General features: G+C 44.4%; 4 protein-coding genes across 8 annotated transcripts in view; 3 read left to right on the top strand and 1 right to left on the bottom strand.

Moving 5' to 3' along the window:
- igf2r (insulin-like growth factor 2 receptor) overlaps positions 1–4,456 on the top strand; it is a 30,630-nt gene extending 26,174 nt beyond the window's left edge. For both annotated transcript variants that reach the window (XM_077509793.1, XM_077509792.1), the window contains exons 46-51: positions 3–187; positions 789–975; positions 1,066–1,224; positions 1,403–1,472; positions 2,061–2,336; positions 2,538–4,456. In XM_077509793.1, coding sequence (XP_077365919.1) covers positions 3–187; positions 789–975; positions 1,066–1,224; positions 1,403–1,472; positions 2,061–2,336; positions 2,538–2,702 — 1,042 coding nt within the window. In that variant the 3' untranslated portion in view covers positions 2,703–4,456. The remainder of the gene's footprint in view (positions 1–2; positions 188–788; positions 976–1,065; positions 1,225–1,402; positions 1,473–2,060; positions 2,337–2,537) is intronic.
- Positions 4,457–5,432: 976 nt separating this feature from the next.
- slc22a2 (solute carrier family 22 member 2) lies at positions 5,433–9,558 on the top strand. The gene is made up of 11 exons (XM_077511059.1): positions 5,433–5,849; positions 6,449–6,552; positions 6,634–6,788; positions 6,861–7,029; positions 7,394–7,508; positions 7,602–7,705; positions 7,973–8,187; positions 8,253–8,355; positions 8,464–8,576; positions 8,665–8,764; positions 9,169–9,558. The coding sequence occupies exons 1-11, from the start codon at positions 5,448–5,450 to the stop codon at positions 9,263–9,265; spliced, it is 1,677 nt and encodes a 558-aa protein (XP_077367185.1). The 5' UTR covers positions 5,433–5,447; the 3' UTR covers positions 9,266–9,558.
- A 1-nt stretch (position 9,559) lies between these two features.
- plg (plasminogen) lies at positions 9,560–16,639 on the bottom strand. Its single transcript, XM_077511056.1, has 19 exons — positions 16,476–16,639; positions 16,045–16,183; positions 15,695–15,801; positions 14,644–14,758; positions 14,387–14,526; positions 13,599–13,719; positions 13,385–13,503; positions 13,145–13,307; positions 12,607–12,731; positions 12,356–12,515; positions 11,929–12,116; positions 11,707–11,855; positions 11,503–11,596; positions 11,306–11,420; positions 10,917–10,991; positions 10,698–10,838; positions 10,385–10,491; positions 9,913–10,058; positions 9,560–9,827 (listed from the first exon to the last, which is right to left on the bottom strand). The coding sequence occupies exons 1-19, from the start codon at positions 16,525–16,527 to the stop codon at positions 9,666–9,668; spliced, it is 2,418 nt and encodes an 805-aa protein (XP_077367182.1). The 5' UTR covers positions 16,528–16,639; the 3' UTR covers positions 9,560–9,665.
- Positions 16,640–18,353: 1,714 nt separating this feature from the next.
- naga (N-acetylgalactosaminidase, alpha) lies at positions 18,354–23,285 on the top strand. 4 transcript variants are annotated; one of them, XM_077511062.1, is made up of 9 exons: positions 18,354–18,468; positions 19,416–19,572; positions 19,663–19,803; positions 20,895–21,106; positions 21,169–21,263; positions 21,360–21,521; positions 21,634–21,831; positions 21,897–22,037; positions 22,873–23,285. In XM_077511062.1, the coding sequence occupies exons 2-9, from the start codon at positions 19,418–19,420 to the stop codon at positions 23,077–23,079; spliced, it is 1,311 nt and encodes a 436-aa protein (XP_077367188.1). In that variant the 5' UTR covers positions 18,354–18,468; positions 19,416–19,417; the 3' UTR covers positions 23,080–23,285. The 4 variants fall into 4 exon arrangements, with proteins under 4 accessions (XP_077367188.1, XP_077367186.1, XP_077367189.1 ...); XM_077511060.1 differs by having other exon boundaries at positions 18,364–18,468; positions 19,364–19,572; XM_077511063.1 differs by having other exon boundaries at positions 18,436–18,522.
- The last annotated feature ends 2,613 nt before the right edge of the window (positions 23,286–25,898 follow it).

The raw sequence follows: 25,898 nt of genomic DNA, 5'->3' as shown, positions 1-25,898 counted from the left end.
AGTCACCACCAAGCCTCCGGAGACGTCCGGGACAACGGCGACCACTACATCTACCACATCCAGCTGTCCGGGCTCACCAACAGCTCCTTTCCTAGCTGCTTGGGCGCCAACATCTGCCAGGTCAAACTCAACGGACCCAACAGGCGGCGGATCGGCTCCTCCAGCAAGGCCAAATATTGCATCAAAGGTATCGGACGCCGCTCACGCAGAGCGCTACTTCTTGTCTCCAAAAAAATGGATAGATTGATATAAAATAAAGTCAAATTATTTTTTATATATATATATGTGTGTGTGTGTGTGTGTATATATATATATATATATATATATATATATATGTATATATATATATATATGTATATATATATATATAAATAAAAAAATATGTATAAAATACAATAAAATTAAAAAACATATATAAAACAAAAAATAAATGTGGCGCTGACGCACTAAAATTTGCCCACCCCTGCTTTAGTGTACAGTATTGACTCCTTGAAGGTTAATAAGTCATCTTTTTGCGTGTCAACTTTCGTCATAAGTTCCTGAAAAGGAATCTGCCACAGTTACTTATTGACTTTTATTATGTAATTTGGAGATAATTTGTGAGAAAAAAAGGGACATGACGCAAAGCAGTTATAACAACATGCTAGGGAGTCCGCTTATCTTTAAAAAAAAAAACCTTAAAGGGCTTAATTATCCTTGGAAAAAAAATCAAAAATACATTGAAAAAAATGTCAATTGGAAAACAAAAACAAAACTCAATGCATGTGTGCCATGATTGCCCCCACCAGGCGGCAACCTGGACGTGATGGTGTCGTCGGAGTCGGCGTGCGGGAGCGAGAGGAGCAAAACGGCGTCGTCCACCATCATGTTCCAGTGCAACCCCGCGGCCGGCCTGGGCATCCCCAAGTTCGTGCTGGAGACGGACGAGTGCCAGTACATGTTTGTGTGGCACACCAACGCCGTCTGCGGACTCGCGTGAGTCACGTGACGCCACGCCATGCCAAGTGCCGTTTTCCCGGGTGTGACCGAGTAGGAACGCAAAAAAAAAAAAAATGTGTCCCGTAGGACCGTGGACGCGGAGACGCAAGACGCTGACGAGGACGACGACGGCGACCTTCCCGCTTTCTCCCGGAAGAGTCAGGTGGCGGCCATCTTGCTGAGCCTTCTGATGGCGGGCTTGAGCGTTTGTCTGATCGCGCTGGTGCTGCGTAAACGAGAGAGAAGGTACGAAAGGACGTCCGGGCGCAATTTTCGAGTCGGGCCGTTGCTTGAAAGTGGCGCTGGATCTGAACCTAGCCTAGCTGTCAAATCATCCAAACGCACTGTGGGGGCGGGTCTTAAATGAACCGAATTGTGGGTCAGTCCATTTTACAATTGACTTTTTTTTTTTGTTGACTTTCAGAGAAATGGTGATTCAGAAGGTGTCCGCTTGCTGCAGGAGAGGCAACCAGGTCTCCTACAAATATTCCAAGGTGCATTCAACTGCTCAACTCATCAATTTAGTGGATGTGCTGTAGGTCAAAGGTTATAATCGTTTTGGATTTTTCATTGTTTCATATTTTGGTTTTTGGTTTAAATTCAGTTAGTTTTGTGTTGTTTTTACAGCAGGTTTGATACTTGTGAAAAGGTAGTTTTTTTTTGTTTGTTTAATTCTGTTAGTTTTAAGTAGTTTTTAGTGAGGGTTTGTTTTATTATTAGATTTTGTTTTTCAAAAATCTTCAATCTTGGTGATTAAAAAAAAAGTTTTAATATTAGTTTTTTTTTACAAATGGAGTATTTGTGAAATGGGGGTCACTATGAATTGTGTAGTTTTTTTTTATTATTTTTTTTTATTCAGTTTAAATTAGTTTTTAATGCGGTTTTTTTTTTTTAATTAGATTTTGTTTTTCAAAAAAAGCTTCATTTTTTTATTGATTTTTTTTAAATATCAGTTTTAATATTAGTTTTAGTTTTTTTTTAACGATGTAACGGCGTTACATCCGCAAACAAATCGACATTTCCTCGACTCCCCCGTCGTCGGCGTCCCAATACTAATGGCCGTTGTTTGCCCGTTTTTTCAGGTGAACGTGGACGAAGATGCGTGCGAGGACGAGATGGAGTGGCTGATGGAGGAACTGGAGGCCCCGCCCGCGACCTCCTCGTCGTCGTCGTTCTCCTCGCAGCGCGTCCGCGCCAACCACAGCAACGGCCACATCAAGACCAAACCGGTCAACACGGACGGCCTGCGCTCCTTCTCGTTGGACGAGCAGGACGACGACAGCGAGGACGAGGTGCTCAGCGTCCCCGGCGTGCGCGTGCTCAAGTCGTCGGCGGCCCATCGGAGCGTCTTCCTGCAGGTGAGCCCGACGTGTCGAAACGTATCTTCGCTTTGCACTTCGGCCGGATAACAAGCAGACGGATGACGCAACGGCACATCTTGGCTTTGTTTGAGGAAATAACAAACAAAGCGACCCCTCGTAACCTCCGCTCGCACTGACGTGAACCCTCCTCACTTTCTGGCTGTTGTTTTTTTTGTTTTTTTTTGTGGCGGCGCTCAGGAGGAAAGCGACGAGGACCTGGTGGGCCTGTTGGACGAGCCCGAGCGGAAAAAACGCAAGGGCGGGAAAGCCAGCTCGGCGACGGCCGGCCACCGCAATAACAACGCGGCGCCCAAATCCAAGCGGGAGGACGACGACAGCGACGAGGACCTCCTGCGGGTGTAACTCGCCCTCTGGGACTGCGCTCGCTCTCGTTCTCGTTCTCTCTCTCTCTCTCTCTCGTTCTCTCAATCTTTCTCAGTGAATGTCGCCATCGCAATGCCATCAGCATTACTGACACTTGCTCCACCCCCTTTGCCGCCATCTTTGTTATTTATTGATTGCTCGCTTTTATTTAAAAGTTTCTCACCAGTTGCTCTGGAAAAGCGATCAAGACGATTCAATTTTGCCGCCGTTGCCGTTTTCTTTTCGCACTTTCATGTCAAAGCGAGCGTCTCTTTGCAGATTGTTTAGGACGAAGGTCCGCGCGGCGGCAAAAGCGGCGAAACCAAGCGAAGCGCATCGAATCGGTCGGCCCGGGCCGTCGAAAAGACAAAGCGAATCTGGCGGAGTGGACGTCGGCGGTGAAGGTCAGTCGCCGTGCGGCTTTAAAGGGAATAAAGATGCTCGGGTGTCGCATTGTTTACACTCACAGTAAAAAAAAAAAAAAGCTCGTCTTTTTTCCTCCCTGAAAAGTACGACGGCATATTAGGGCCACGTACACATTTTTTTTTTTTTTTAGGGGGCGGGGGCAATATGACAAGAAAAAAGTGGCATATTTGCCACTATTTTTTCCCTCGTCATATTGACCCCGCCTTCTAAAAAAAATCTCTCTCTATATATATATAATATTTATACGTGGCCCTAATACGCCGTTGTAGAAAAGAGCGTGAGGCCTTTTTTTTTTTTTCCTAAAAAAAACAATGAGCGATTGTTCTCACATTTTGAATCTCTATGGAGATTATCTTTAGTTGTTTTTTTGGTTGTTTTGAGATTTTACGATTATTTAAGCGTGATTCTGCGAATGGATGCCGGGTGCAGATTTTGAGTGCCGATGCGAGTGAAGGTGTCAAAGCCATATTTCGACATCTGTTGTTGCTTTGTTTGCTGCGTAGTTGGATAGTCCAATCAAATATGTATTTGTCGCCTATTTTTTTTTTTTTTTGGGAGAAATGCCTGACAAATTATGACTTGTTTTGATGGTTGAGTTGTTGAATGCACATAATCATCAAATTGTTGAGATGTTTTTTTTTTTTGGTTCACTGTATTTCCTCCCAAAGAGAAAACAAAGTAATCAAGCGTTGTCCACAAAACAAAATAAATAGATAAAAACAGTCAATTCTCGTCGACTTGAGAAAATAAATGCCGTACCTCATTTAAATACACTTTTCCCTCCTCATGGTACTAAAAACGGCTGATGAGCCTGTTCTGACGTCCATTTCAGTTCATTTTTCATAATAATCAAGTGTCCTAATGAACCACACACCTAACCGAAACGCCCCCTTTTCCCCCTCAGGAAAATAAATGCCTCCCCTCTCACAAATTCACTTTTTTTTGTTGTCATGACGCTTAAGACGTTTCTCTCAAGTAGTATTTATTCAAGTCATCACATTTCAACAAATAAATCCTATATTACTGTCAAAGCTGTGAGGAAGTTTGGCCCGGTACGAGAGTGTCTTTGGTACTGTTTTTTTTTTTTTTTTTTTGGGGGGGGGTGGTCTCATCAAAAATATGTTGCGGGGATTCGCACGTGCGCTACTTTGTTTTCTGAGATTTTCAAAAGAGGACATAAAAATGTTGCACTGGAGAAAAGCACAAGAAATGAGGTGCGATCATCATCATCCTGCTTTTGTTGTTTCACGTTTGTGCTCGTTTTTTGCTATTTAAAAGAACCGCCATGTACTGATGTCTCTTTATTTGAATAAATACCTGATAAATGACACCTTGGTTTTATTGTTTTATCCTATGGCTCATCATTTTGGACTTTTTTTTTTTTTCCCCTTGGAAAAAATGTGTCATGCACTTAGGAAAATAAATGCCTCACCTCTTATAAATTATTATTTTTTTTACCCTCTGGGTTAACCACATAAACTGAATTTTTTTTCTATTAAAGAAAATTAATGATGCACAAGTGTCATCCCCTCAAGTAAATCCCGCATCTCACAGAAAACCCCCCCTTTTTTTTTTTTTTTTTTTTTTTGACGCCTTGGAGGGAGAAAAAAGGTGATAGTGTCATGCTTTTGAGAAAAAAAATGACTTATCTCACATAAACGTGATATATATTTTTTTTTCCCAATTAAGGGAAAAATAGTGCTGCTCAAATAAATCCCTCACCTCACAGGAACCCCCCCTTTTTTTTTTTGTCACCTTCGGGTGAAAAAAAATTGATAGTATCATGCACTTGAGAAAATAAAATCCTAACCTCACATAAACTTGATTTTTTTTCCCATTGAGGAAAAAAATAGAGCTGCTCAAGTGTCATCCCCTCAAGTAAATCCCTCACCTCATGTGAGGACTCCTTGTTGTCCCCTTGGGGGAAAAATAGTTACGTAAAATGCACTTGAAAAAAAATAAATAAATGCCTCTCCCCACATAAACCTCTCTTCTTTTTCCCTTAGGGGAAGAAAATGTTGATCAAGTCCCATCCACATGCACAAATCTCACATCAGCCCCACTTTTTTTTTTTTTTTCCTGTGCGGGTAAATAAACGCACCCCCTACCGGTAATTGTGCCCGCGGACGACGTGTTTGTGTATGTAAGTGAGTCTGCGGAGGCCATGTGACACCCTCAAGCGTGCGTCTGTAAACACGTTTTAACGCTTCGCCGCTCAGCCCGCTGAACTTTGCTCGGGACCCGTCCACTTAAAAACCCAGCGGCTCGACCGGGGGCGACCGCTCAGCACTTTTTACATTTTTTTTTTCTTGCGCCGCGATGACTTCTTTCGACGACATCTTGGAGGAGGTGGGCAAGTTCGGCCGCTGCCAGAAGCGCATCTTCGCCCTCCTCTGCCTGGTGTCCATGCCGTGGGCCGGCGTCTACGTTGGCATCGTCTTCCAGGGTTTCACGCCGGACCACTGGTGCCGGGACGGCGCGGTGGAGCAGTGGAGGCGCTCGTGCGGCCGCAGTCTGGCCGACGGCCGGCGGCTGACGGCGCCGCCGGTCAACGCGTCGTCGGGCGAGGCGCAGTACAGCGGCTGCGAGCAGTACGACGTCGACTGGAACGCCACGCTCACCTGCGACAGCCGGGAGGGCGACCTGAGCGGGATGCCCACCAAGGCCTGCGCCGACGGGTGGGAGTACGATTACGAGGGGAGGCGCTCCTTCGTCACCGAGGTACGCCTGCTCTGGGAGAAAAGTGCAGTTTTTTGCCAAAGATTACAGATAAAAAAAAAAAAAAAGTTATTGATGTGACAGTAGTTGTGAAACTCTTCTTTATTGTCTGCATGACAGCAATATAGTGCCTGCCACCTGGTGGCTAAGTCGAGCGCATCAGAAGAAGCTATTATTTAACCGTTATTAGGGCCCTAGTAGTGACCCCTGCGTGGTCCCTATTTTTGTAGAAATTATTTGAATTATTTTGAAATGAATCACATTTTTTAGTTCTGAAACGTGCATGAAAACCCACCGAAAAAAAACAGGGGAAAAAAAAAAAATATTCCTCTTCATTATGTGATTATAAACTCGAATTTTTTTTTTTTAATTGTAATTATTAGGCCCCGAGCAGTGACCCCTGTGGAATTCCTATTTTTGGAGAAATTACTTCAATTATTTTGAAATGAATCACATTTTTGAGGGCCTAAACATGCATGATACCCCACCCCAAAAAAAAGAGAAAAAAATTATATTTCTCTTCATTATGTTATTATAAACTCTGATTTATTTATTTATTTATTTTTATTTTTTTAATCTGGAATTTGCGTTTTGCCTGCAAGTTTGACTTGGTGTGCGCCGACGCCTGGCTGATGGACATGTTCCAGGCCATGCTCAACATCGGCTTCCTGCTGGGAAGCATCGCCATCGGTTACCTGGCCGACATGTGAGCGGCGAACGTCACCGACACCCCATCGTCGTCCCCGCCCACCTCTCACCCGCCTTTTTTTTTTTTTCCTCCGCACAGATTTGGCAGGAAATTGAGCTTCGTGATGTCCAACGTGTTCAACGGCGTGGCGGGCATCCTGGTGGCCCTGGCACCCAATTACGTGTCCATGCTGATCTTCAGGGTGCTCTTCGGATTCGGCGTGAAAGGCGGATGGATGGCGGGATATGTGCTGAGTGAGTAAACGCTCACCGTGACATTTCCAAGCCGCGTCAATAGCGTGACAATCCCGCACGCGTCCCTCGCAGTCACCGAGATCGTCGGCGTGGAGTCGCGGCGCACGGTGGGCGTTTTGTACCAGATGTTCTTCAGCGTGGGCCTCCTGGTGCTCCCCCTGCTGGCCTACTTCATCACCGACTGGCGCTGGCTGCAGGTGGTCATCACCATTCCGTACTTCATCTACATCGCCTACTACTGGTGAGATGCGCCAACAAACTTACATTCAACCATCAATTGGGAACTTGACTCAGGAACTAGTGACTTCAACATGAACTCGAGACATCACTCGGCGAAATAGGATCTTTGTACTGAAACTTAGAACTCGTAACATTATTCAAGAAATATTTACTTCAACCTGGAAGTAGGAAGGTTACTCAAGATTAGGACTAGAAAGTTTGCCCGAGGAACTGGGATCTTTCCCAGGAACTCGAGCTTTTCCTGGACCGAGTAACTTCACCCAAGAAATGGGACTATAACTTTACCTGAGTCTTTTTTTTTTTTTTTTTAATCCAAGGACCTTTTATTTGAGAACTCGAGACTTACCATCTTGTCATCTTGTCAGGTTCATCCCGGAATCTCCAAGATGGCTCCTGTCGCAGAACAGGAAGTCCCAAGCCGTGGCCATCACTGAGGCGATGGCCAAAGAGAACAACAAGACTCTGAGCAAAAACATTGAGGTCCGCTCTCAGGCTCGGTCTCCTTGTGCCAAAGTCACCGGTTGAAGAGTAACAAAGGCAGTTTTTATTCTCCTGCTTTGTCGACGGCGTTAGACGCTGGCGGACGACAACGCCGACTCGACGTCCACTGCCTCCCTGATGGACCTGATCCGAACGCCCAACATGAGGAAGCACACCTTCATTCTCAGCTACAACTGGTCAGTCCACACCAGGTTACCAGAGTTTTAAGGTTTTTTTTTTTTTTAAAGGTTAAACGTTTCATTTAGTCGAGAAATATCCTGCAGCTGTTCCGTTTGTTAGCTTAATGCTAACAGATAATGAAAACTCCTTAGACCGGCTAATGGAAATTAGCATCCATTCGTCGTGGCGTTTGAAACCATTAAACAACAAACGCGTTCAAACCGATGCAAGAACAATCCTCTGCTCGATGTCAGGCAACGTTTTTTTGTGCCATGTTGTCGCAGGTTCACCAGCGCGGTGGTCTACCAGGGTCTGATCATGCGTCTGGGCATCATGGGAGGAAACGTCTACGTCAGCTTCCTCATCTCGGCCCTGATGGAGTTCCCCGCCGCCTTCCTCATCCTCTTCACCATCGAGCGCATTGGCCGCCGCCTGCCCTTCGCCGCCGCCAACGCCGTGGCCGGAGCCGCCTGCTTCATCGCCGTCTTCCTGAGCGACGGTTGAGTATGGCGCCCGTCTTTGTTTGACGTCCGTCGCGGCTAACGCGCGGTGCGGCGCCGGCAGGTTGGCTGAAGACGGCGGTGGCCTGCATCGGCCGGCTGGGCATCACCATGACCTTCGAGATGGTCGTCTTCGTCAACACGGAACTCTACCCGACTTTTGTCAGGTAAAGCCGGCGACCGGAGAGCTACTAACTCGGAACTTTGCTCACGAACTACTTCTTATTTCCTGTGAGAACATACCCTTGGTTCTCACGGCATCGCCCTGACTTCAGGAATCTGGGCGTGTCGGTGTGCTCCACGCTGTGCGACGTGGGCGGCATCGTGGCCCCCTTCCTGCTCTACCGGCTGGCCGTCATCTGGCTGGAGCTGCCCCTCATCATCTTCGGTTAGCTCGCCACGCTAGCTTGCCGCGTCAGGCGAAGTAGCTATCGCCGGTTGGAGTAGCTAACCTTCGGAATGTTTGTTGATTTTAGGCTTCCTGGCGTTCGTGGCCGCCGCGTTGGTTTTGATGCTCCCGGAAACCCGCGGGGTCCCGCTGCCCGACACCATCGACGATGTCGAACATCCAGAAAAGTGAGTCACGGGAACACAAAAATACAGTTGCAATGTGGTCATGCTAACGCTAACAAGTCATATAATGTAGATGTAGACGTGGCCTGTTTTTGCTAGCTAGCTAAAGCTATTTACGTATGTATATGTATGTGTTTTGGTTAGCTTTCCCAAGGTAAAATTACTCATTCATGGCTAAAGTTCCTTGTTTCTGGGAAAATATACAAATTCCGGAGTTGAGTCTTATCTATCCCGTCACTGGCTAAAGTATCTCAGTTCCTAGCTAAAGTTCCTAGCTTCTGGGTGAAGTTCCGAGTTCAAGCTAAAGATACTAGTTCTCGGGAAAAGCTCCTTGTACATGCTAGCTTGCTAAAGCTAATGCTAACAGTGTGAAACGGTGAACTTGATGTGTCTTTTGCCATTTTTAGGATGAAGACCAAAGCGACGGGGCAGCAGTTGTCCAGCAGGCTTCTCCCCGACACCAACACGAACATTTCCACCAACCAAGACCCCGCAAGTGTCTGAGCTTCTTTTCTGAATGTGTATTATTTATTTACAGGCAAAACTAGAATTGTAGGTTTGTGATCACAAGGCTCGTGTCACACTAGTGTGACAGCAGCTGCCGTTTTAGTCAGATGATCTTGTGTGCTGCATGCTGCGTGTCGTGTCTGCTCGGGACAATTCCTCCCCTTTCTGCCAAGTAGTAAACTACAAGGAGAGTAAACACTTGTATGTTTGTGATCACGAGGGTCTTCCTGTTTAGCGTTAGCATGACCTTAGGTCTGGTGTTGGTTTCCGGGAATAAACCAGAAAGACAACTCCTGGCGCATCCCCAGTCTTTATTCCCGTCATATAGAAACTAGTTGAGATGTGGTTGACTTCGCTTTCCTTTATGATTAAGCTCCGAGGCTCTTACTTCCCAACTTCAGTTGGCTTTGATGGTTCGATCGATCCAGTCCACAAATTTAGAGACCCGTGCGTAGACGCCGGGCTTCATGGCGTTGGCGCAGCCCAAGCCCCAAGACGTGACGCCCTGCAGGACGAACTTGTTGTTGGCGTTACACACCAGAGGGCCGCCGCTGTCGCCCTGCCCGGTGCAGAGAGTTGGGAGAAGACGTGATAAATGTTGACTTTCAAAGGACCGTCGAACGGCGAAGAGATTCCGAGGTTACCTGACAACTGTCGGTGCCGCCGTCGATGTTCCCGGCGCACATCTCGTGATCTTTCACTCGGCCGTTAAGGTACGACGGGCGGTTGCAGACCTTGTTCTCGATGACCGGGAAGCCCGCTTCCTTTAGGATGCCGTCGCCGCCGGTACCTGGTAACCACGGAAGTCACACCCCCCAAAAAAATGTGTTATACGGTGATAAAAATTTGGAACAACTCATGAAAATGTCTGCTTCAAATCAAAATGTCAGATTTTTGTTCTCAGGCATGGCTTCTCCTTGCCTGCCAAATTTCACGTTGGTAAGTGAAACAGGCTTTTTTACGGTTAACATCAGAACAGAACATAGAAAAAAAAGTGACAAGGACATATCCCCGAAACTGAACAGGAAGTCAGCCATTTTGGACGAATCCCAGGAAAACTCGCTGCCCATCTGCAGCGCTCGTTTGTGAAACTTGTTTGTGGTCTGACGCGTGTACCTTGAGTTTCTCCCCATCCGGTGACATAACATTCGGTTGCACTGGGAACAATGTAGTCCTTCTCTGGCAAACAAGCCGGCAGGACTTTGTCATTAATAACGGCAGGCCTGAAATAAACAGAAACACGTGTCAAAAACAATATTCCAAATTTTTGTAAAATTATAACCCTTTTCCTCGAAAAATCCGACTTTTTACCTTAAATGTTTTTTATCTACAAGAAACTGTTACCTCGTTCTGGTAAGACGGTGACAACTTTTCTTGTACAGACAAGTCTTTTTATCTAAAATCTTCTCAGATCCTCGTGACTCGTCACCTTTCCAGTTTAAGTAGTGCGATGTCCGCCCCGTTGGGTCCCAGCACCAACTTCTCCAGGGCCCGCGTCTGGGCAGACGCCTCCAAGGTTCGCTCCCTGTGCGAGCCCAGAATAACCATGTAGGCCGACGGTCGCTTGGACCTGCAAGATGAAGACCATTAGCCGTTAGCTAACGCTTTGGGACGTCACGTCTGCCGCGTGGATGTTTAAGAGTCTGACCTCTCCAGGCAGTGGGCGGCTGTCACCACCCACTGAGGGTGGATCAGGGTTCCCCCGCAAAAGTGGAGTCCCGAACTGGAAGGAGGTGGAAAAACTTGCGATTAATGTCGCATCTGTCTAGTTATGCGTACTTCAAATTATCCATCAGACAAGAGATGGGACAAAAATCAGATAAATGACCGCAAAAATGGCTGCCTCAAATCAAAATGGCTGGCTTCTCGAGATGTACTTAAGAGCTACTTTTGTGGTTTTGAATAAAAACTGCATCGAGGGTTGACTTTTCCAAAAAGTCACTGAGGCGCTACCAAGAGTCAACTTGCTTCACTCACTCCTGCAAAAACGGCAAATGTTTTGCTATTTGGTGTCACCGTCTGTCTACCAGGACTCACTTGGTGCGGAGGCTGATCTGCCAGGGCCACGAATGCGCTTTGGCCACACACCCGCCCACGATGCGACCGTAGCAGTGCCGGCCTTTGATGGCGGGTGTGCCGCAAGTTACGCCCGCTACATACAAAGAGTTGTTGGTATTGTGTACAACAAAAAACTCCCAACATTTACGCCGACTTGTCTTCGAGGATTGACATACTGCAGTCAGGGATCTGACAGTAGTCCCATTTCTTGTTGCGGTCTGTTGTGTAGCACCAGGGTCCGTTCACGTCGCCGTCCGGGTTTCTGCAGCTCTGAAACCAAGACAAGAGACCGACTTAGTCGTAAGCATGCAACGTGTCCCAAATATTTTGTCCACCTAGTGTAACTAAATGATGGGTTGGCCAACATGGTTGCGACTCACGTTGCCATCCAGGCCCTTGTCGGGGTGAGTGTCGGGCGTGAAACTGTTGTGTTGGTGGGGCGTCTGAGCGCTCCAGGCTTGGCAAGTCACGCCCATGATCGTGATCGAAGTCGAGCCGCGGTAGTTGGCGCCGTTTCCAACCTTGCAGTCTGCAGAAAAGAAAACACAAAGCAAAGTCGATAAGACAAAGTGAGGTGATCAAAAACCAAAGAAGGATTTTACCTTTCTTGATGGGATCCTCTGTGGAGGGTTTTTCAGGTGTGGTGGGTTCAGTGGTGGGCGTGCTTTCGACAGGACGGCTGGAACATTTCTCCAAATTGCAGAACTCCCAGCGGACCCTGGGGTCGGTGGTGTAGCACCAGGGAGCTCGGTCCCCGTCAGGATTCCTGCACAGGTTCCTCTTTAGGTCCCTGTTAGATAGACGAATCGATTGTCCGTCAGGAACAAGGACTGGGGACTTAAGTCTTATGAGCTGATCGGGATAATGTTTCTGTTTTTGGATCAGCGTCAGAAACAGAATCATCTGTTGTCTGGCATAAACAAGTGGATCCTTGATTAATTGCCAATTTTTGGTCTGTGGAAGGATACCAAAGTACCTGAAGAAACTCCATTCAGGGGAGAACATGCAAACTGCACCCGATTGTCTTACGCTGTGGGGTACTGCTGCGGAGTCTTGGTATGCTTGTGTGGACTCATAGAGGCCCATGCCTGACATTTTTTCCCACTGAGGGTCTGAGAGGTCACCCCACGATAACTAGACCCATCCCCCTCGTAGCAGTCGTCATCCTCCGTGGGAATGACCGGCTCGTCTGCAACAGGAAGTTAGCATGCAAGTTAGCTTGACTGAAGACAAGAGACACCGGACCCCCTCGCTATGAGAAGCAGTCCATTATCAAGAACCTGGTCCAGGTCCGTCCCCACAAGTGGGTACTGTGCAGTACTCCCAGCGGGTTTCAGGGTCGGTGGTGTAGCACCACGGCCTCCTCTCGTTGTCGGGATTCCGGCAGAAGTTGTTGTCCAGACCTCTGTCGGGTAAACGGAGAACCAAATTTGTGAACAGAGAAACAAATGTTTGGCCACAGTGAAGTACGTTTGTGTAGCTATTGTAAGTCATCCAGGTCATGGGAGTGTTCAAAAGTGGAACCTGGTCTTTTGTTGCTTGAAGAAGACATTTCACCTTTGATCCAGAAGATTTCTTCGTTTCCAAAAATAGTCAATTGTTGGTAGGTTGGTAAGTTGATTGGTTTGGTAGTTTTTTTTTTAAATTTGGTTAGTTCAGTCTCAGGTACCAAATGCAGTACCCACTCCCCAGCCAGAGACATAAATATCTCCACACCTAAGATTTAGGACTAAAGAAGCTTTTTGGGTTGAAACCTCAACGCCCGAGAAGACTCCAGTTGCCTTAATTCCACTTCTGCAGGTGCGTTTGTGGTCTCACTTGCAGGGGTAGTCCTCAGGTGAGCGGTTGTGCTTGTGAGGCGTCTGGGTGGACCAGCTCTGACACGTTTTGCCCGTCTCGGTCACAGCGATGGTTCCCCGGTAAGCGCTGCCGTCGCCCGTGGTGCAGGTGGTCTCTGCGGCCACGGTGGGAGGTTCCGACGCTGGCGGAGATGCAGGAGGACCGTCAGGGACCGGAAAAGATTGGAAGAAATACTCTGCCGGCCCCCTTATGGCTTACTGCAGCGAGGGATGGAACAGTACTCCCATCTTCTGTTGGGGCTGGTCGTTAAGCACCATGGCCGAGGTTCTCCGTCTGGGTTCCTGCAGTAGTTCACCTCCAGATACTTCTGTGGGAGCCTGGGGGTGGCACGGGGATGACGTTGAATGCACATAGTTGAGACTATATTGATTTGTGAAAAGGGTGCGCTAGAGGGCGGGGCCTGGGGGCTCACGCGTCGGGGTTGTATCCGTGGTTGTGAGGCTCTTGAGAGTCCCAGCGCTGGCAGGCGACGCCGCTCTCTGTGATGGAGACTTTACCTCGGTAGTCCTCGCCGTTGCAGTGGATGCAGTCCTCTGCCGGGACACAAGGGGCAGTCATGTCAGGCTTTTCCACACCGTAATTGGTCCTTCAACCACTTCTACAATTCTCGACGGATTCAAATCATTCCAACTCCAACATGTTCAGAACATTCACGCTTCGCGTGCTATTATTTTTTGCATTCCTAACTTTCACCGTTTTCACACATTTCAATATTTTTCACCCCGAAAATCCCCATTCACTTCCATTCAATTCATCTTGAGATCAATGTTAAACACTCCCCAAATTCTCCCATAGCAAAAATTCCACATTTTGCCACTAAATATTGCAACAATATTGCAATATCAACATAATTTGTTTGGTTAGGCGTGAGGGAGAGAATTAAGGGTTAAGTTTGAGTATTGTTCCCATTAGAAATTCAGTATTGTTCCTCTTCAAAATTCAAACGTTCACCTCATTAAATTCACCTTGCCATTCAAGCTGATAAATTCCAATATTTGCAAAATCTTTGCACGTTGCACATAATTCTGTTTTTGACCCACGAATTCTCCATTCATTTCCAATGACACATTCAAGTTCTTTCCCATTCATTCAGCATTCAAAATGTTAAGCTGATTCCGTTCACCTTGTCAATCCCATTTGACATCATTCCATATCTCATCTCGTTTATAAGTGAGCTGCACCCCCTGGTGGTGGTCTTACCCGTGCAGCTGGGAACGTTGCAGTGCTCCCAGCGGGTTTCGGGGTCGGTGGTGTAGCACCAGGGACCGCCTCCGTCTTGGTCAGGGTTTCTGCAGAAGTTGGACTCCAGGTCTGCCATGGGGTACTCCTCTGGGGTCAAGCTGCAGCATCACGCATCGTTAATAATGTACGCGTGTCATGCTTGAGCAGGAGAGGGTTTTTTTTTTTTTTTTTTTCAATGTAAATGAATTGTGCAGTGATGTCACCTGGCCACCTACTTGGGCTTGTGCGGGGTTTTGGCATCCCATCGTTGGCACGTCTTCCCGGACTTTGTCCTGGACTTTGTTCCTCTGTAGTCCTTTCCGATCCCATTCACACACTCCAGGAGGTAATCTGCAAGATCAGGAAATGACATCACTACCGTTGTTATTTATAAAAGTCAGGCGACCTTTGTCACAACAGCAACAAAATCAATTGTGATATAATAACGGGGGGAAAAAAATTGTTGGAAATCTTACCAGAAATTGCAATTGTCAAGATTATCCAAAATTACAACAAAAACAACAAACTGTCATGTTTATTAATATTTACGTTTTTTAAAAAGATTACTACTTGGAACTTGCCATGAATCCGTTCCAGCCTCCACCCACAAAAAAAAAACAAAGGTTTTTGCAATGTGCATAATATAATAATAATAATAATAATAATAATAATAATAATAACTCGAGCCCAATCGGCTGTCTGATTTAATCTGTTGATATCAGCTCTTTTAAAATCGGCCTTCTTATTTTATTTTATTTTTTGGGCGAAGATTTTTGCCTTTTTTTATTTTTTTATTTTATTTTTTTTTTTTTTTAAACAAAAACACATAACATGTGACAAAGATAATGACAGTAAAAAAAAAATTTGACCAGTTTTTGCTATTTATTTTTTTTTAAATACTGTCGAACAAAATATTGTAAAACAGTCAAATGTTCTGCCGGTAATTCATATCTATGTTGTTAAGTATTAAGGGATTTATTGTATTTTTTTATTATTATAATTTATTGGTAGATTAAAAAAAAAAAAATGCAAGTTCAAATCAGTCTAGAAATCCATTTTGGTTGGTTCTTGGTCCTAAATAAATTAAATCGAATGTAAATAATAAAACAGTTTGCATGTGGTTAAATCATTGCAACCTGTTCAGGTGTGTGCAGCTTGGCCACTGGGTGGCAGTCTAATGCAGTCATGCAGACAAAGAAGAGTTTCAAGTTTGTTTGTTTTTCCTAATGATGTTTTCAATATGTATTAGCATTATAAGCTAATGGAAGGAATGAGAAGCAAACTTGCCTTGTTTTTCATATAAAGCTGCGCTGGTTCTGCGTAGCACCGTCTCGGTTTTGGAGTTTGCGCCTGCCGTCCAGCATTCCTGATCCTTGTCCACGTACATGAAGGACCTGTGCGAGGACACGGCAAAATTTCTGTCAAAAGGTCGGAAGACGTTCCAGATGTTTACATGAGGACATTTCGCAAAATTCACGACGGTCCAAACTAATTTTGTGCGGAAATTTGTGCCACGATTCCTCGAATTTGTATGAGAAAATTCCCAGAAAAACCAAACAAGCAACCGTAGGAATTTGTGAGAAAATTCTCCAAATTGATGACGAAAGAGAGTGTGCGTGGTTGTGAATGAGCGCCACCTGCATGTGAAACTGGTCTCGGCGTCGCATTTGGCGGCGCACTCCTCCGCCGTGTTGGTGGAATACATTCGCTTGTTCATGGAGATGAGCCAGGCGCCTCCGGTTTTGGCGTAGTGCCCCATCACGTCGCTGCCGCTCACTGGACGCACGCAAATTCAGAGAAGAGAAAAACGCAAATTCATCGACACGTGAATGCAAAATATCCTTATATTATCAGAATTGACCATTTTTTTTTTGGATTGCAATATTCGTTTCCAACATTCCCAAAATTGCAAAACTCAACAAAAATCAACAAATAATGACGAGAAAACCAACTTTCATTATGTACAAGGAGATATAAAACCAGGAAAAACTATTCAAAGGAATAAGTCTGTTTTCCAAAAAAAATAAAAAATTCCATTTGGAGCACAAAATCCTTGAGTGGCGTTTACCGGCGGTGCAGACGAGCGCTGCCAGCAGGAAGGCCGCTTTGGACGTCTCCATGTGGACGAGTGAGGTCCTGATGCCAGCGGCAAGATGCGCCCTCAATTTCTTTTTCGTTTTTCCCCTTAAAGCGCCACTGAGGTCAAATGGGACGCTGGTCAATCATTGGCCCGCCGGGCAAGGACGCGACCGCGGGTCAAAAACCTCACAGCAGCATTCTACGCCGTGCGGATCTATAGCTGGGGGTCGCCGGGATGACCTTTTGTGCTTCCGACGGAAATGTAAATGACTTCGTTTGAATCATTTTTAAAAAATGTCATTTTTTTTTTTATGAATCACACCCAAGCTCAGTCAGCTGTAGAATAGATTGTAAATTTCTGCTACAGGTCTATAAATTACGGAATCATTTGGGCCCTGAGTTAGATTGAGGAGGGTGGTGGTGTTACATTCAAAAAAAAAAAAACGTGGACCAGGGTTTTGTGTTGTCATGACTGTTTTAGAGTGTCTCGTTGTCCGCCCCGCAAGTAGCATTACGTTTTTCAGGTTTTGTATCTTTTCCAAACATTATTTAAAATTCTTGTCTTAAATCCAAATTGCGCCGTGTTGTTAACAAGACATTTTCATTTCATACATGGACTTTAAAAAAAAAAAAAAGGGCTTACTGGTAAAAAAAAATGTGTTGTTGTTGCATGATTCATTTCAGAGTTTGTACTTACGTTTTTTTACTGTCAACACCTCGTTTGCAGACGCCGATCGATTGTCGTAGTTAATGTTTCAGCGCCAAAGGGACCAATGTCCTCGTCCACAAACATTTGCATTAGGACACACAAGCGGCCGTCCGCCAATCAAATCTTTCTTTTCAACTGATGCTAAAAAAATAAATAAATAAATCATGCTTATTGTAATATTGCTGCTTGCTCGTGGGCGTGTTTGTTTTGACAACAATCAGAACGTGAGTTGAAAACAAAGTGCTCAAAAAGCTAACATGAGTTTGAATGGGGTGTGCATACTAATGCAACATTATCTCAATTATGTTTGCAGGTCCTCTTAAATGTATTTATAACATTTCAATTCCTTTGAAGTGTTTATAGGTCACATTAAAAGTGGCAAATGTTTTAAAAATGATTTCCCTTGGTGTACTTTCTTATTATCAACTTGAACAGGGGTGTGTAGACTTTTTCCAATCCACTGCATGTTCGTGTAGGATGATCACATTCTACTTTTTTTCTTGCGAAAATTCAACTTTATTCAATCAACTATGACATGATCATTGTCTTGAAATTTAAAACTTCCTTTTCTTGTGACATGAATTTTTTTTCTTAAAAAAAAAGTTCAACTTAATTATTTTTCTTTATATTACTTTATTTTTTTTGACGTTATTTTATTATTTTTTTTTAAGTTAGAATTGTTTTTATAATTTTGTTTAATATAATTTGCTCTGGTAAACTTGAGAAAACTATGACTTCAGTAGTTTTATGCATAAAATTAAAATCTTTCCCATTTTATTCTAGAAAGAATGTAACTTTAAAAAAAAAAAGTTTCTTCAATTTGAAATGAGTGTTTACAAATACAAGTTTGAATAGGAGGTAGAAAACAGACTATTTTGCTGATCACTTCGACTTTGTGTCAAGTGAGGAGGTGTCATACTGAATTCTACCTCTAGAGGGTGCCAAGTATGACATAAACGTGAACATATCAAAGTACACTACATTTTTAGTCGTTTTCAGCAACTATTTGTTATACTTACTCCTATTCTCTTAAACACTAAACTTGGATTTGCAAATTATGAATTTTGAAGTTTTTCAGCCTCGATGGTTGTGACGCAAACGAGGAAGCCTGGCAACCGTAATGGGACGCGGCCTGGCTCGGTGGTCAGCTGTCACAAGCGCGGCGTCACGTGACCTCTACTTCCGCATTTCAAAACAAAAGGAGCAGCGAGTGGACAACAATCCGTTCGTTCGATATCATTTTGCCTCCTTTACTTGAACGAGACAACGTCAGGTAAGGAAAGCGCCACACTTTTTCCTCATTTAGCTTCACAATAGCGACGAGTCGGTAAGTTTCTTCACGTTACAAGCAATAAAACAAATGGGTTGACTTGCTTCGTTTCTAATAATGTTTTGGAATTCCAACGTGACGTTAGGGTGAGTTCAGGGACTTTCGAAACAGACTGCCTGATACGATATTACGTGTTATAGTTTTCTACTTTCTAGCATGCTAGAAAAATAAGTTTGTTTTACAGTAAAACTCACAAATATTTGTACATCGGTGGTTCTCTGATGGTGGAACTCTGAATGTTGCTGAACTATATGTTAAAAATGACTAAAATAATCTCAAAATGCTTGTGAGTGCAAGTGGGAGTGATAGAATTTAATTGGCCTTATAAAATGATCAAATAATAGTTTTGTGGCGACCCAATATCCAGATGATGGACATGAAAGGTTGCTGCTTGCTCTGTAAAAGTTACTGCATAATAAATATTAATACTATATGCTTATGGCAAAACGTACTGTTCGATGAATACGTCAATCAAAACAGCATTGTTTTTGTAAAGATGGGATTATTAATACAATTTTGAATGTAAAAAATAACATTGAACGTTACCAAAGACATTTATTGGTTGCAAAATCAGTGATTTATCCACACTGGACATTTTTTGACCACAGTTATGTGCTTCCAAGCAGCAAATATTTTGCCAAAATTGCCTCGCTTCACCTGTATAGACACTGCATGACCTACGACAAAGCAAAGCTACAGAAAGAAAAACAGAGCATTTTCTCTAGAATTGCTTTCCTGTTTTTCCTTAAGCTCTTATAATTGAAATTGTGTCCTTGTACCAAATAACCAAACGATTTGGGCAAAGATTCTTCTTTTTCGCAGACTGTATTGTGGCAAGACCGTCTTGATCAAACGCTATCGAGTCCAAATGAAATCTCTCCATTCCGCAGCGATGCGCTGGACGGCGCTTGTGTTGGCATCGGGACTCCTTGTGGCCGCCGTCGCCCTGGACAACGGCCTCATGCGGACCCCTCCCATGGGCTGGTTGGCTTGGGAGCGCTTCCGTTGCAACGTCGACTGCGAGCAGGACCCCAACAACTGCATCAGGCAAGTCGGCTGGCAACCGTTGGGAAACTGTTGGTGCAAAATGAAAGCCACTCGAGATTCCTAACGCGGTGCGACGGTCTTCCCGCCCAGCGAGAATCTGTTCACCGACATGGCCGACAGGCTGGCGGAGGACGGGTGGAGGGAGCTGGGCTACGTCTACGTCAACATCGACGACTGCTGGTCGTCCATGCAGAGGGACGAGCGGGGGCGGCTCCAGCCGGACCCCAACAGGTGCGCGCTAACGCTAATCATCGAGGTCAATAAATGTTTGACGAAAGGTGTGACAGTCATATGACCGACAATAAAATAAAACCTGAGTCAGCAGTTTTACAAGGATGTCGGGTCATGTGCGCATGAATACAAATATTTCCTTCTCAGGCTTTGTTTGAACATGGCATGATAGGGATGTAACAATATCACAATATGGTCACGGCATTGTTCAAAAATGAGCTCATACGGAAAAAAAAACACTACTGTGCTTTTCAAATGTTCAAAATCAAACTTTATTTATATAGCACCTTTTATACATTCAAATGCAACTCAAAAAGTGTTGAACAATTAAAACATCCATAATACAATTAAAAAAAGACCAAAAAAAGGGGGGGTGGGGGTCACTGAATAACCCTGTGAGGAAATTTTGTACATTAGAGCAATGAAATGAACCTGACTTTTTTTTTGTTTTTTTTTTGTTTTTTTTGTTTTTTTTGTTTTTTTCCCCCCCAACAGATGTGCTGCTTTTAATATTGTGACATGATGATATATTTATGATCTCGGCCTTGGAAAAAATATATCGGTCTATCACTAAAAAGATCACAATATTGTAAAAAAAAAAAAAAAAAGTTCATACAAAAACACATACACACACAATATTTTATTTCTCTACAGCAATGAAAAATATAAAAATATAAATATTATATATATATATAAAAAATAATATTAATAAAATAAATAAATAAATACATTAATTGTAACATAAGTTAATTAAATTAAATCAGAAATTAATACATCCAATTAATTGAATTCCTCCACATATCGACTCTCTTCACAAGCGTATTATGTTCCCCTTCATATGACAATTATCGTGGATTTGAAACCGAGAAGGGCCAAAAGATGCCTTGTGAAAATTCAACTGCACTAACAAAACTAGCCACCACAGGGTGCTAGAACAGCACAAATTGATTTTTTTTCTTCAACAGATGTGCTGCTTTTAATATTGTGACATGACGATGTATTATGGCATTTTTAATATCGCGATATTGCCGGTTATCGTGACATCCCTATGGTGTGATTAAAGGGAAAAAAAATGCTCCTTTCCCTTTCAGGTTCCCAGGAGGAATCCGCCGGCTGTCGCGTTACATGCACGAGCGCGGGCTCAAGTTGGGCATCTACGGCGACATGGGCACGCACACCTGCGGCGGTTATCCGGGCACGACGCTGGACGAGATCGAGGTGGATGCTCGGACCTTCGCCGAGTGGGAAGTGGACATGTTGAAGTTTGATGGTTGCTATTCCAACGCCACGGAGCAGGAGCAAGGTAACCCACATCGTCGATATCGCCGTCGATGCCACTTGATTGTGTTCCTCCTTCCGGATCAGGTTACCCTCGCATGTCCAAGGCTCTCAACGCCACGGGCCGCCCGATTGGCTACTCCTGCAGCTGGCCCGCCTACCAAGGTGGTCTGCCACCTAAGGTGCCATAATGGTGTCGCGGAGAAGTTGGAGTCTTTTTTTTTTTTTTTTCCTGCACTTACTCGAAGACGATTTGACTTTTTTTTTTTTTTTTGTAGGTGAATTATGGTCTGTTGGGCAAGATCTGCAACCTGTGGCGTAACTATGGCGACATCCAGGACTCGTGGGACAGCGTGCTGAACATTGTGGATTGGTTCTTCGACAATCAGGAGGTTCTGGTCGCCGCAGCCGGGCCCGGAAGGTGGAACGACCCCGATATGGTTTGTTGCATCACATGAGAAATTGACAAATGGCGGTTGGATCTGAAACGCACCCCGTGCGAATATGGAAAAGCCCATATCGGTCTATCACGAATTTGTAACGTCCTGGCAGCTGATCATCGGCGACTTTGGCCTGAGCACGGAGCAGTCGCGCTCGCAGATGGCGCTGTGGGCCATCATGGCCGCCCCCCTCTTCATGTCCAACGACCTCCGCACCATCAGCGGCGGCGCCCGCAGCATCCTGCAGAACAAAATGGCCATCGCCATCAACCAGGACCCTCTGGGCCTTCAGGGAAGACGCATCCTGAAGGTGCCACGCCGCGTTTGTTCACCTCCTTTCGATGGGTGGTTATCAAAAGTTTGCTTTGCCACCAGGAGAGGAGCGGGATTGAGGTGTTTTGGCGCCCGCTGTCCAACGACGCCAGTGCTCTGGTGTTCTTCAGCCGACGCAACGACTTGCCGTACCGCTACCAAACGTCCCTCGGAAAGTTGAACTACACCGCAGGCACATACAAGGTCCGTATGCACCAAAATGAACATTTTGCATTTATTTGCTTGTTTATTTCCTCGGACTTGTAGACAGATTTTGGTGGTGTACCACACGGGTCTATACTAAGTCCATTGCAATATAACAGCTGTGGCTTACCATGCGTCTCGTTACCAGCTCCACAGATTTTTGCAGTATACTTGAAATAAATGTCGCAACTGCCTGGAATTGTAGCTAAAAAGATGTCGGTCCAAATGTTTAAGTTCTCCGAAAAAGATGAAAGTTTTTTTTTTTTATTACCTAAAAATGTCCAAAAAGGAAGATTGAAAAGCAGAAAATGACCATAAAATGTCCATGAAATTGCCAAAAATGTCAGAGAATGAAATAAAGGCAGAAAATAAAATGTTCAAAAAGTAACCTAAAATGTCCAAAAACAAAAGAAGAAATCCCCAAAATTACCATAAAATGTCTCCAAAATTGGCAAAAATTTCAGAAAAAAATGGCAAAAAATGTCCAAAAATAGCACTGAAATATCCCCCCCCCAAAAAAGGAAGAAGATCGGCAGAAAATGACCATAATACAGTATGTCCATAAAATTGCCAAAAATAAAATAGAAGAAATTGATTGGATGCTGCATATTTTGATGTTGTGTTAATTAGTTGTTGGACCCGCAGTACATTTAGATGAACCTTAAAACTCTTTCCTTCATCACAATCTTCAAACATTTAGCGGCTCCAGACGCATTTTTGCTGATTTATTTGGCCTAAAATGGCCGTTAAGACAGGAAAGCTTGCTGAGCCCTGTTGATGAAACGGATCCACATGCTGTATTTGATGTATTTTTGATTTTTGTTGCACCTTTGAGGTATATGACGTCTTCTCCGGGAGGACGTTGATGCTCAAGGACTCGAGCGCGTTGGTCGTGTCGGTCGACCCCACGGGCGTGGTCATGTGGTACCTGTCGGCCCCCGCCAAAACCCGGCCCGTCTTCCGCCAGTTCTCTCAAGATGGCCGACTGGGGCCACTCAACCGGAGTGACGGCGCCAACGCCGTCCCGCCCCTTTTCCTGTGACCACCTGATAACGAAGGATCCTCGTTAACTGAGGTGTATTCTGGAGACATGTGAACTCAGGGTCAGAATTTAATTTTTTTTTTTTACAATCTGTGTGATCCACTTTCAAATTCACACATTACATGATTCCTACAAGAACAAAATAGCTTTTTTTTTTTTTTTTTTGAGCACCTTATAACAGATACAAATACACTTTTTTTTTTCCCCTGATGAAAACAGACTATAATCTTTCTTTTGGTGTGTTCCATGTTTTTATAGCAATAGAACAGAATATTTTGTGGGCCTTGCAAAATGGGTCAAAATCCACCAAAACAGCCGGAAGCAAAAGGGGTTTGCGTCAGAGAAAATGGCTGCGAGTGAATGAGTTAAAACGACATTAAGGTTAAAAGTAAATCTAATAGTAGTTACATTAAAGTCTTATGTAACGCTGCAGGTAAACATTAAAACTTCCTGGCGGAGGTAATGATTATGTGACACCAGCAGAGGGCAGCGTTGCTCTTCAGACGCTGACATGACCGCGTTCACTTGCCAAAAAGTTCACCTGCTGATTCACACGAGGCCAAGTCAGCTGACAGCTGATACAATTGTACTACTGTATGATCACCTGCTTTCTTTACTCTGTGACCTTGGTAACTCTTGTTATGTACCAAGAGTTGCTAGCTCAAATTGACCTTTTATTTTCACATTATTTTGGTTGAAATGAACTGTCATTACAAAATATGTTGGGGTGTAGTTCTAATGAAAGTTCAAAAGTATTTATTTTAGAAGAGAGTTCTTGCCGAAGCTCACGTTGGCCCACAACTGCGGTGGAAGGCACTCGCCAATCATTGTGCCCCACTTATGTGGTCTGATTCGATTAAGTAGCCTTACCCCAAAACTAATTTCACACGGTGACAAAATTTAGCAGTGAAAAAAGGTCAAACACGCTTGGTAGCCTAATTAAGATGTTTTTTGTTTTTTTTGTGGTTTAGCTTCTAATGAGCTACAAGACAAAGTACCATAAGGCAGCAAAAATAAGTGCACAGACTTTCTTATGTTAACGTTTAAAACTACACGCATTGTAAGTCAGATACAAGAACAGAAGGATGGCGACCCCAAGTGGACCCAAAAAATACTTGCACCTCACATGCAGTTTATTGTACTTTCCTTGTGTGACTTTTCAAATTCTGTATCCTGTTAAAATGGCCTCCAATACATAACTAAACATTTTTCAAGGTGCTACATGTAAAAAAAGTGCAAGTTATACTGATTTATAAACAAAACACCGGAGCGTTCTGATGCAGACACGATCAAGCGTTTTTTCAGAATGAATCAGTACCTCCAGTCGGCCGCTAGCGGCCGCTGTTGCAGTGCAGATGAGCAACGAGGAGGCGCCTCGTTCTCGTTTGGTTTCCGCCGGCCGCCGCAGCGAACGAGGCGAGTTGCACGTTGCCTGGAGAGGCGTCGGGTTCGCGTGGCACCCGGCCAGGTTCAGGACGTCGCTTGCCAACTGGCAGCCGGCGAGGGTCACAGTCAAGACACTGTCTCTTTAGGGACACGCACACACACAGGCACTTTGTCATGAGCTCACTCGATTCCGTAACTCTTCGAGTGCCGTCATGATTTGTGATAACGAGCAACTAAAACCCACCTAAGGAACTTGCTCTTCTTTTGATTTTTTTTCTTGTTTTTTTAATGTGAGATGCCACCATAAATAAAGAAGAAACGTGATGATGCCGGAGGTTCGACTGGATCAAATTGAAATTGAGTGTGGACCATTAGACCCCTCTTTGAAACGTTAAACCTCAACGTTAAACTCAATGTGCGTATGATTTAAAAAATAATAGCAACATGAACAAAAGTTACCACAGCTCACTGGTGAGCTATTTTTAATAAATCAGGCCAAGCCCGCGGACACCACATTGGTAACCCCCCTGCTATGCGTTTCCTGTACATTAGGTGGCAGCATAACGCCAAATAATCACGGGTTAAGGTTAGACAAGACAAATAATTAATTAGCGAATTGGTCAGAAAGTAGCTTTGAATACTAGTGACTTTTTACAGAGAAGTTCTGGTGAGTTTAAATTTTCAATGTTTATTTTCGGAGAGTACGCGGTTGTGATATAGTATTAGCCAGACGCACACTCCATTCCAGAAGGTGGCAGTAATGGACCAAAAGTTGTTTTCCAGCCTCCAAATGACGGAAGAGGAAGAGGAAGGAAAAAGAAGGAAGAGGGAAGTTCAAGTGGAGCTTCGGCTAGTGTGACCGACTTTAGACTGGATTCTCACGTTGTGGAGCGGGGTCCTGGTTAAAGTAAGCCATTTTTTAAGCTTTAAATTCAAAACGTTTGTGGCATTTTACGAGTTAAAACAGCGGCAGGCAGGAAGGCAGCCAGCCACCAGAGTGCTCACGCTGTACATAACAGTTGGCAAAATAGTGTAACATATTCATAAAATTAGATTTTTCATTTGTTTGGACCATGACTTTTATTTTTGTTGGACGGACTGACGACTGACAGATTAGCTGACGGGTGAAAGTTACTGACGAAAAAAAAAAAAAGTAACTGACAGAAGCGCGATTAAAATGACAATGACAGACTGACAGACGATTACAGTTTTGCTTCAGCTTGGGGGGGGGGGGGACAAAAAAAAATCCCCCTATTTTGAAACACTACTTTGAAACTCCAACCATAGTTTGAAGCCCTACTTTAATACCCGAACCTAACCAGCTTTCAAACCCTATCCTTAGCTTGAAAAACCCTACTTGGAGACGTTAACCCTACTTTGAAAACATAGCGCCATTTTGAAACTCTACTTTGAAACCCTAACCAAACTTTGAA

Source organism: Festucalex cinctus, chromosome 21 (genome assembly GCF_051991245.1).
Source record: "Festucalex cinctus isolate MCC-2025b chromosome 21, RoL_Fcin_1.0, whole genome shotgun sequence".
Classification (NCBI taxonomy): domain Eukaryota; kingdom Metazoa; phylum Chordata; class Actinopteri; order Syngnathiformes; family Syngnathidae; genus Festucalex; species Festucalex cinctus.
The sequence above is the reverse complement of the archived record's forward strand: the minus strand, read 5'-3'. Positions and strand labels throughout refer to the sequence as shown.

Bases quoted from the DNA above. Each gene is read 5' to 3' on its own strand.
- slc22a2 (XM_077511059.1), top strand. From the start codon at position 5,448: ATGACTTCTTTCGACGACATCTTGGAGGAGGTGGGCAAGTTCGGCCGC. The intron at 7,509-7,601 runs GTCCGCTCTCAG...CGACGGCGTTAG, and splicing joins CTCTGAGCAAAAACATTGAG to ACGCTGGCGGACGACAACGC. The intron at 7,706-7,972 runs GTCAGTCCACAC...ATGTTGTCGCAG, and splicing joins TTCATTCTCAGCTACAACTG to GTTCACCAGCGCGGTGGTCT.
- plg (XM_077511056.1), bottom strand. From the start codon at position 16,527: ATGGAGACGTCCAAAGCGGCCTTCCTGCTGGCAGCGCTCGTCTGCACC. The intron at 12,732-13,144 runs GTGAGACCACAA...TTTACCCGACAG, and splicing joins CCTGAGGACTACCCCTGCAA to AGGTCTGGACAACAACTTCT. The intron at 12,516-12,606 runs GTTCTTGATAAT...TTCCTGTTGCAG, and splicing joins TGGGGACGGACCTGGACCAG to ACGAGCCGGTCATTCCCACG.
- naga (XM_077511060.1), top strand. From the start codon at position 19,394: ATGAAATCTCTCCATTCCGCAGCGATGCGCTGGACGGCGCTTGTGTTG. The intron at 21,832-21,896 runs GTGCCACGCCGC...CTTTGCCACCAG, and splicing joins AGGGAAGACGCATCCTGAAG to GAGAGGAGCGGGATTGAGGT. The intron at 22,038-22,872 runs GTCCGTATGCAC...TGCACCTTTGAG, and splicing joins ACACCGCAGGCACATACAAG to GTATATGACGTCTTCTCCGG.